Genomic DNA, 10,486 nt, shown 5'->3' on the forward strand with positions numbered 1-10,486 from the left:
TTTTGTCAAAGGTTGAGTGCATTGCAGCTGGTTAAGCAGGGCTTGCTGTGTGGTTAAAGAGGTGTGAGGGTAAATTTGGATGGACTTCAAAAATTGCCTGCATTTCACAGATGTAAGTTTTATGGACAAAAGTGTACGTGAGGGGAGGGACTCCAGTTTTGACTGTGCTGTGGCTGATTTTCTAGGAGGATGGCTTGGAAAAGAGCCCTGTGAAAAAGAAACAGAAGAAGAAAGAGAACAAAGAGAACAAGGAAAAACAGACAACCACTAAGAAAGAAAAGGAAAGTGACAAAGAGAAAAAGAAGACAAAAGACAAAAAAGAGAAGGTATGTTGTACTCTCAGGAGCACTTTAAGAGATAGGAAAGTCTCTGAGCAGAAGGGCGAGCTATGAGACTTAGGATTCATTAAAGGCTCTGTGTGAACAGACATCAAGGAGGCACTGTGGGGTGAGGTGGCATTTCTTTTCCAGCCCTCCTGTGTTCTTTTTGTGAAGAATTGCAACAAAAAGCAGAAAAGGCAATGTATCCTCAAGCTTGATGGAATGTGAGCAAAAAGGAAGAGATTTTGTCAGACTGCCTTTAAAATACAGCTGTCCCTGTGACAGCGATATGGCCAAATAGCTGATGTTAAGGAAGAAAAAAGGAAGAGCCTGGAGCACTCAGATCAAAGTTCTGTTCAGCTATGATTTATCATAGGGTTGGCAGTTCCTTGTCTGTATTCCCCTCTAAATTCACCCCAAAAAAACCAACTATCCGCACCATCAAGACTGAGTTGTCCTTGTGGCTGTTCAGGACTCACCAGAACAAATGTTTCCACATCAGTGGTATGTTGTGGACTAAAATGTCCCTTGAATTTTGGGTACAGCTGCCCTGAGGCTGGGTTCAAATTGGAAGGGGGGTAAAAGCTTCTATAATAATGACCTGAAGTACCTGTCCAAGGAACAGGTATGTACCACATGCCTGGTGTGTTTGGACACTGAAGTCATAAGTGCAAACCAAGAAGTTTTGTTGCATATGTAGGGGAAAGTTTACTTTCCAGTAATTTTTGGTATGACTTTTTGACTCCAAAGGGCTTTGACTGCAGATAAGTCAAAATTTACACTAACAGGCCATAATTTGAGGTTGTTTGCCAGAGGGTCTGAGGACAAGTGACATGACATGAAGTTGCAGAGACTACTCTGAGCTCTATCCTTTGCAAGGGATATATATTCTTTAGCTTAACCTCTCTTCCAAGTCTTCAACATTGATTTTCTCTCCATGAGTATGAATATCGTGTTCATGTCCAAAATGTTGGCTCTGATTTCTCTCGACTCCCTGAGGGATGACGTAAAGCTAAATAGAGGCATTGCAGCTAAACAGTTTGAGAGGATCTTGGGAGGAAAGCTGTAGGAGCATTGCCCGGGGTTTAACAACTGCCAGTAACAATAGTGCGGAGGTGGTTAGTTGGATCACTTGGGATTCTGCAGTCTGGCTCATCATGTGATGTGTGTAATTTGTCCTTGTAAAGCCTAAAGGTGGTGAAGCCAAATCTGGAAGTAAAGGGAAGAGATCACAAGGTCCCGTCCACATTACTGCAGGGAGTGAACCCATCCCCATTGGAGAAGACGAGGATGATGATCTGGACCAAGAAACATTCAGCATAGTGAGTATTTTCTTTGGGAGATGGGAGGACAGTGACAGAAAGCCCAGCAAGGCAGCCAGGGTCTGCTTCCGTGTTATCCAAGGACGGGTGTTACGTGTCAGGGTGTGAGCCCCCCTCGTAGTGCCCCGCAGTGATTTTCTCTGGCTGGTTCGAGAGCACGGCAGAGCAACCCTGTACGAGAGTTGTCCACCAGCCTCCTCTGTGCCTACCAGCTGTCAGCTGTAAACGGCACTTCAACTGGAAGAAACTCCAAAGCTCTTTCAGCTCCCGATTCTCACCGAGCAATTGCATTGTGAGAGGGTTCAGATAACTCTCTTCAAAATTCAGCTTTGCATGAGGGCATATGTTCATCCCCTCCCTCTGCCAGGGATGCCAGGGCAGAAGAGGGCAGCATGTCAACAGAGCATGCAGGACTCTCTTCTTCAGCTGATAAGTTCCCACCGCTCGTTGAACAGCGCTGGGCTACAGAAGACCCTGCAGCCTTGTGCAGCAGTCTGTCTCCTGTAGAAACCAAGAAGCCGTTGGGGCTCTTCCAGGCAGGGAAATACAGGAGAGTTTTGAGGGTGACCTTGTATAGCTGTAGGAGGTACGGAGTTGTCTGAGCTGTTAGCACTTCCGTAGTTGTGTAAATGCTCTTGCAGCATTTGTAAAGGCTCATTGTAAAAATAGCCTTTTAGTAAAAGTTGTCATGGCAAACTCTCCTTGGCCTGACTTGCACAGGGAAATGCTGAAGTATCACTTTTTAAAAACAGTTCTCTAAATGCAAATCTGTGTATTCACTGCAGGTCCTGTGTTATTTTCGTCTGTTTTTTTCTTTAACTTTCCCTCTGTGATGCGTGAAAGGTCCAGTCAGGCAGTAGAAACCTGTCTGATTTACCGTCTGTGTGCGTGTTGATGCACACAGCCAAAAAAGATGGTGCTTTCATCTCGTATCTTCCAGTTTTGGTAAAAGCTGTAGATTAAAGCGACCGCAGATGGGGATGGACAGGGAAGCTATTGAGTGAGCACTCATTCAGCTGGGGCTGCTGGTTCAGCACGTCAGTGCTCGGTTACGCTTCCCTGCCTGCCGTGGGATCAGTGCAAGAGCAGACCGCGTGCAGTTACAGTTGCAAAGCAAATTGTTCCCCTCTAAAAGCAGGGGCAGTGGAGGTGAAGAGACTCTCATCTTTTCTTGATTATTTTCTGCAGCATGTCTAACAAATTGCTGTTTTCATAGCTGATTTCCCCTTGCCTAATGGCCAGATAAAGCTAATATCTAGTGCTAATGAACTTCCAGCACTGATTATCAAGGGAACAGTGTAGAGCCTTGTGCGAAGTGAATCACTTTCTGCTCTCTATTGCTTTTTCAAGTGCAAGGAAAGGATGAGGCCAGTCAAAAAAGCACTGAAGCAACTCGATAAGCCTGATAAGGGATTGACGGTTCAAGAACAGCTGGAGCACACACGCAACTGCCTCCTAAAAATCGGGGACCGCATCTCTGAGTGCCTTAAAGCCTACACTGACCAGGATCATATCAAGCTATGGAGAAGGTGAGGGATCATTTTGTTTTCTTTGGCTGGTCTATGATAGCTAAAAATGGTAGTCAGAGGCTGCTGGATTTTATGTGGATGAGTGTGCCATTTGCCTCTTATTTAACCTGTGAAATCTTGCGTTCTCTAGCCCACTCGGTCCATGACCTGTCTCAGGTGAGGGTTTTGTCTGCAAGTTCTGCTGGTTTCATTTAAGTTGATTTCAAAGCTAGTTTAGATAAACCAGTGCAAACCTCTTTATTTTACTTTGAAGAACCTGGTTCTAGCTCTCCTGATCATCCTGTCCTCAGCTGGCTTGAGACTGTTTTCCAGAGAGGGTAGAACTGATTTGATGTTGGTTTGAAAGCAGTTGGCAGTTAAACTGCTGATGTAGCAATTAACAGAAAATGTTCATGTCCTTCTAGGAACCTATGGATATTTGTGTCAAAATTCACAGAATTTGATGCCAGAAAACTGCACAAACTCTACAAGATGGCTCATAAGAAAAGATCACAGGAAGAGGAGGTGAGATCTGAAGTGCCTTCCCTCTGGTTGCTGTCTTTAAAAGTTGTTGCACTTGATTTGTCAATACTTTCTGCCTCTTACCGTGGGCTTTCTTTAGTGTTGGCAGTCTGTGGTTTTCTTAACATCTAAACAGCCTGGTTGCCTTTGCCTCCTCTTTCATGTGGCATTTTTCCCGTCACCTAACAATACCGGTCACTTTGTCCTGGCTGTTCTGACCAAGAAAAAACATTGCTTTGTGTGGCACGTCGTGTTGCATTAACCTTTAGAGAGAAAAACCTGGAGGTGCTGCTCTGTAGAGATAGGATGTAGAAGCAGAGCTGCTTGGGGCAAAACTGTGCCTGTTGTCCACCACATTTGTACCATTGCCATTCACACAATGCTTGGACACAGCTGGTTCACCAAGTCCTCAAAGAGCTGGGTGTCCCACAGCGTGGGGAGTCTGCAGAAAAATCCAGAGCCTGACAGACAAGGCCATTGCTCACATAGTCTGAATCTTTTGGTGGAAAAGCAGATGAGCTGTAACCCTCTCTTCCACCTTGCAGGAGCAGAAGAAGAAGGAGGACACGTCCAGCATGAAGAAGCCGTTCCGCCCAGAGCCTTCAGGCTCCAGCCGCGATTCTGTGATGTCCCAGTCTCACGTGCCTCACAACCCTCATTCCCAGAAGATCCACCTGCCCCCTTCTCACACCCAGCAGCAGATGCATGGGCACCCACGTGACAACTATGGCCATCCAAACAAGAGACATTTCAGCAACACAGGTGAGTGCTGGCAAGCCAGGAGAAACCATCCCTTCTAACCTAACAGCTGTTTGCTCTTGGACACAAACCCTTCTGGGAATTGTGGCTGGTCAGGTGTAAAGGTGGTGAGATGAACATATATTACCACTGTACTTACTGCTGGAGTAGAAAACATGATGATATAGTGATGAAAAGAGTATAAGAGAACAGGACAGAGTAAGATTTGCTAGAATAATGATAAAGAAATTCAAAGAATAAAATTGGGCCCACATAGTTTAGAGAGGAGAAAGTTAAAGGAGCACAGCAATAGTTATCATTCCTTTGAGAATGCAGCAAAGTAATGGGCTTAAACTAAAGCATGAATGACGCTTACTGGTGCTTTCCTCATTGCAGACCGAGGAGAATGGCAGAGGGATCGAAAGTTCAACTACGGTGGCAACAGCAACCAGATGTGGGGTGGGGAGCGGCATCACCAGTATGAGCAGCACTGGTACAAGGACCACCACTACGGGGATCGGCGATCTCGTGGAGACCCCCACCGGAGCTCTGGGAACTATAGACCAAATAACCTCTCCCGCAAGAGGCCATATGAACAGTACAACAGTGACCGAGACCACAGAGGCCACCGAGATTATTATGACAGGTAATTCCCTTTCATCTTGGAAAGGCTGGGAGGAGTTTGCAATGCCTGCACCCGGCCACAGCATCCAGGCTTTCCTTGGGGAACTGATCTCCATCCATTCGTTTTCTCTCTGCAGGCACCACCACGATTCCAAGCGTCGACGATCCGATGAGTTCAGGCCTCAGAACTACCACCAGCAGGATTTCCGACGAATGTCTGATCACAGGCCACCCATGGGATACCATGGTCAAGGACCTTCGGACCACTACCGGTCCTTCCACACAGACAAATTGGGAGATTACAAACAGCCTCTCCCTCCACCTCACCCTGCAGTGTCGGACCCTCGCTCACCCCCCTCTCAGAAATCCCCCCACGATTCCAAGTCACCTCTGGATCACAGGTCACCTCTGGATAGGTCATTAGAACAGAAAAACAATCCAGATTATAACTGGAACATTCGGAAAACATAAAGTGACTGAGAGGGGGAAAGCGCACGTCTGAAATACTTGGTTTGATGCAACAGTGGCTGGTTTCTCCAAGCCAGCAACCAGAAACTCTGAACATGCTGCTATCATCTTGCTGGGTCAAGGAGGATTTGGGGGGAGTAGGTGGAGGAAGATTTTTCCTTAGCTTTTGGTTCTGGTTTGGATTCATGTTTCCTTTCTTCTCTTCTACCATTGAATGCTGGAACCAGCCTTGCTGCCTCATTCTTTGTTTTGTTTTTGTTTTCTCCAGTCAGATGGACCCAAGGGAATTTTCCCCAGCCAGTGTTTCCCCAAACCAAGAAAGCGGATTGATGCTGCTTAAGATTGTGTGGAAGGCTGTGTGCCTGCTCTGACTTGACGTTACGTGACAGATGCTGCTTTGGGATTGGGGATGAACTGGTTGGGCTGAGTTTTGTGTGTAACCGGCATAGGGCAATGGGAGGATCTATTCAAGCAGGGACAGTGAGTCCCTCAGCAGCCAAGCTTGGTTGAAAGAGAGACTCAATGTCCCTGCAGAGTGACTCCAAAGGAGTTGGAGCTATGCTGGTGACAATCCATCACTTTCCTGGCCACGTTATCATTTCCATGTCTTCATCCATTTCAAGAAACTGGCTCTGCTTTGATTGCTGTTGTGTCCCCTGCAACAGAAGAGGTGTGTGGGTTCTTCCATCTCCAGGGCTGGGACTGGCAAATCTTGACTCTGGGGGGGCTTTGTGGTATGTGAGCAAAAGATAGACTTCCTTAGCAAAGGCTTAATTCAGTTCTACTCAGTAGAAAGAAATTGGGGTGAGAACAGTATTTCCCAGTGGACAGCGCTCAGGAATTCATAACAAAACTCCTCTTCTCTTCTGCCATGGGCATCTTGGGTGGTCCAGGAACTAATAGATGCTGACTGGGAGCTGCAAGGTCAAAAGATGGCTCTGGGCATCTGGAGATCCTGAAGCTCCTAATCTCCCTGCCACTGAAGTGCTCCAGTCTTTGGGCAAGACATTTCTCTCTGCACTTTGCGAAACAGTGATCACAAGCCTTTACTGTAACCAAAGGATAAGGGGTGGTAGGGCAGAGTTAAATGGGAATCTAGTGGACTGATAATTGTTCCGCAAAGGTCACCTTCCTGCCACGTTCCAGCAGTCAGTGGTAACTCTGAATTGCTAAAAGTACCTGCACTGAAAGACTTTCTGTCTGTCTAAATTGGAAATGTGCCTGGGGTCTTAGCATCTAAGCGAGCAGGGAGAGAATGAGGAATTCAGACCGGGGTCCTTAAAAAGCCTTGGAGCAAATGTGTTGGGAGCCCAGCATGGCAGAGGGAAAAGAGGAGTCTGCAGCTCAGCTCAGTGGACTTCAGAGCAAACACTCCTTCAAGTATTCAGACCACAGCATATGATGCAGAACGGTGTCCAGCTTGGAGACTGTTGTGGTGAGAGGGGTTGTGGACAGATTGCTGGCCAGGAGTAACTTGGGTGATTATTTTTCAGGTCCTAGGTCTTTGTTTGTAGAGTCGCATCCCTGGAGATCACAGAGCTCTCCCAACAGCCGGGCTGCCCAGAGCATGGTGTCTGGGGATGCGTCATCTCCCAGAGCACAGTATTAATGACCAGGCTGTTCCAAACTCCTCTCTTTGGTGGGGGACAGAAGCTGGGCCTCCTATTAAGATGCCAGTATCTGACCCTAATAAGCTGTGATGTCCTTTCCCTGAAAGACTGAGGGGAGATGGGTGTTCAGGGCTGGCTTCCTGACTCCAGCCAGTGCCTTGGAAGGCACACACAAACCGACACTAATACCCCCCATGTTCCCTCTCCCTGCAATGCATCCCTTGAAATCTGCTGCTGTCACACTCCTTCCTGAGCCTGCTGCTTTAACGGGACACACGGGAAGTGTTTTGCTCCCCTTTTGTTTTTATTTTGCAAGATTTCCACCAAACGCAGAGCAGTTTTGCTTCCTTAGGGGCACTGTGCTGTCCCAAAAAAGTGTTACACTTGCGTTTACCTGTGCAGGAGGAGATGAAGGCAAGTCTTCCACAGTCCCCTTGGAGCTGCCAGGTGATGGGAGGTGTTGAGATAGCACGTTTCCGCGGCATTTCTCACTAAGCTGTGATCGCAGGCACGCTTGCTGTGGTATTCAACAGAGACGTCCTTTCTTTTCAGAGGTATTAGCTTTTAATGTGAAAATGGAAGAAACCTCGGAGGGGCAAAGAGAATTGCTCTTTTTGTTCATCAAGTGGTGCTATCGTGATGGAAAGTTCGTGCCATATACACTTTTGTAGCAAAAGGCAATACTGGCCAGACCAGTGTTACGGTTGGTGCAGGAGAACTTTGAACCCCAGCAAGAGGCATTTTCTGTGTCCAGACGTGGGGGTTTCTGCTTATCCTCGGTTCCAGGTATGAGGTTGCTTGGGGCTTCCTTCTTGTGCAACAGCAAAAGCTTTACTCATACCACCGAAGAGCTGTCCCCGCTGTCACATTAGCCCAGTACTCAAGTCACATAGTTTTCTTCACTCATGGTGGGTGGGTCTTCACTGGGTTTGGCTTTAACGAAGCTGGAGAACTAGATTTGGGAGGAAGTCCTCCCTGAGTGTGCACGCACCCACACATATGCATTTTATGTCCCCTCAACATAGGGACCATAACCAGACACAGTCACTTGGATGTGAGTGGGATTGGAGGGGACAGGTCCACAGCCATAAACTTCACCGCGGTGTTGGTGTCAACATCTGGTACAGCTCTTCCTTCCAAACCAGCTGCGGGATTCCCTCTAGCCTCTTTGCAGGAAAAAGTAGCAACTTGCTGAGGTTTTATTTTTTTAGAAAAAAGAGTTTTTCAGCCTGACTGCTTTGGAAATGGTGTAAAGTTATGAATTCACATGATGGAGGTCCTGCAGACCAAAACCTGCTGCAGGGACAGGCGATGTGGTGCCCAACCGAAATGGATACTTAACAGCACTCTGAAGTCCTTATGTGAACAGTTTAAGTGATCCACACAAAAATACTATTCTGCTTTCACCTGTTTCCTCCTGACCTCCGCCTCCCCTCTGGGGAGAGAAGGACTCTTACTGTAAAAATGTGGACTTTTAAACCTGTTGACTAAAAACAGTAATTAATATTAATTTATATTTGTGAAAAAATGCCACTGTCCTAGTGATTTCTGATGTAAATATGTTGTTTATATAGTATGTATTAAATTTTCCTACATTGTAAAACTGCTGTACTTTTGATTCTTGTATATTAAAAAGTGTTACTGAGATTTTCAGAACCGTGCCAGCGTGGTGTGTCTGGGGGGGTCCTGCAGCCCCTCGGTACAGCAGCAGGTCCGGTGGAAGCACGGGGCTGTTACGGGATCACAGAGCCCTTTCCTGCAAGCCACGGGCATGCCGGGATGGGTGCTCTCACTGTGCAGGAATAAGCATGTTCTTCTTGGCTGTTTTACATAGTTTTGCAGTCTGCGGTGATAGAGACTTGGAAACCCCTTCGGATGGGAATTTCCACCCGATCCAGAGAAGCTGTGCATTTCCTCACCCATTTCCATCAGGATTTCACTGGGATGGTACCGATGTTTATGTGTTTATCCAACCTCTGTCTTTTCTGGGATCTCTGGGGGTTTGTTAACTTTTTGACCCTTTCTGGGGAGAATTCCCCTTTCTTGAGGAGAAGGGCTGCTCCTACTGCATCGGTGGAGTTCTCTGCTCTCTCCCCAGCCCCTCCTGGGCAGGATGTGTCTCTTCCCCCCTCCCCAGGCGGGATGCGATGGCCTCCTGCGGGCTGCTTTGGTTTGGTCTTTACCCTTCTTCTGTTCACACTGAGGCCCACACGGCAAGACACGGTGCAGGGGACTGAAGCCATTTCTCCCAGGTTAAAAGACCTCCTGGTAAAAAGGGCTTTTCACACCTGTGGCCACTGGACCTGTGGGTCCGGCCCTTTCCAGCCTCTCTGCTCCTGAGCCAAATTTCAGCCAAGAGTGAAATTTCACAGCTGAGCCCTGGGAAAATGGATTTCCTCATGGAAAATCCATTTGTTAGCCGCAGCGTTGTGGCAGGGAGAGGGGGCTGGGTTGGAGGGAGGTGCAGGGGCTACGGGGAGCTGGTCAGGGTGTCCCTGCAGGTGACAGGGTGATCTTTTTAATTCAGCACTGACTCGTCTCTTACCCAGGGGTGCCAGCAGAAAAGCTGGAGACGCAGGGGCCTGAGGAGCCAGAGCAGTGAGCAGGTAAGGATATGGGCACCCTGATGTCAGGGGACATTGGCATCAGCTCCCCAGCACAGTTCAGCCCGGCATCCCCCTGCCAACCCATATCCGCAGCACCACGCTGCAAACAGTTAAATCCTGTGGCATCGTCAAAGCCGATAGGGAAATGATCCCTTGGCGCGATGCAGCTTCCCGCATCTCCCTGTCAGGCAGGTCCAGTCGTCCCCCAGGAGCGTCTCGTCCATAAGGACAGGGTCCAGGCAGGCTGTGGCCATCCCAAGGTGCTGGGCAGGGCTGGGGGCCCGGCCTGGGCTGTGTCCACCTTGCGTGGGCTGGAGCCGTGGTCGCTGCCGCTGGCTTATCTGGGTGAGGGGACCCGTTGCCCAAGGTGGTCGACAAAGCTGTTGAGGAGCCGCAGGGAGCAGGACCCCCAGCCCTGCCTCACACCCACCCCAGTGAGGCGACGGGGAGGCCGAGGAGCCCCCACTTTTTGCTTTACACCGTGCCGGAGCGGACCCTCTAGAGGGCAGCCGGTTCCCAGCAAAAAAACATTTTTTGGTGAACAATTTTCTGCAGTTGTGGTTATTCCCAGACAGCTGGTGCAAAGAGCGGCTGGGTGGCTGCGGTGTCCCCGCTCACCCCGAGTGGTCGGACGCAAAGCTCGGAGCAGCCGAGGCTCTGGCCCAAGGCCAGGGGATGGGCAGGCACAGCCAAAAACGGGGCTTGAAACTACCTGAGACACCAGGCTGTGGCACTTGAGCAGCCACCCACCACAGGACGACGTGCTTC

General features: G+C 48.7%; 1 protein-coding gene across 6 annotated transcripts in view; it reads left to right on the forward strand.

Moving 5' to 3' along the window:
* The window catches only part of CHD2 (chromodomain helicase DNA binding protein 2), a 69,467-nt gene extending 60,699 nt beyond the window's left edge, over positions 1-8,768 (forward strand). For all 6 annotated transcript variants that reach the window (XM_075764424.1, XM_075764427.1, XM_010310933.2 and 3 more), the window contains 7 exons: positions 186-326; positions 1,508-1,642; positions 2,993-3,171; positions 3,576-3,675; positions 4,218-4,434; positions 4,807-5,056; positions 5,172-8,768. In XM_075764424.1, coding sequence (XP_075620539.1) covers positions 186-326; positions 1,508-1,642; positions 2,993-3,171; positions 3,576-3,675; positions 4,218-4,434; positions 4,807-5,056; positions 5,172-5,505 — 1,356 coding nt within the window. In that variant the 3' untranslated portion in view covers positions 5,506-8,768. The remainder of the gene's footprint in view (positions 1-185; positions 327-1,507; positions 1,643-2,992; positions 3,172-3,575; positions 3,676-4,217; positions 4,435-4,806; positions 5,057-5,171) is intronic.
* Positions 8,769-10,486: the final 1,718 nt, after the last annotated feature.

Source organism: Balearica regulorum, chromosome 12 (genome assembly GCF_011004875.1).
Source record: "Balearica regulorum gibbericeps isolate bBalReg1 chromosome 12, bBalReg1.pri, whole genome shotgun sequence".
Lineage (NCBI taxonomy): Eukaryota > Metazoa > Chordata > Aves > Gruiformes > Gruidae > Balearica > Balearica regulorum.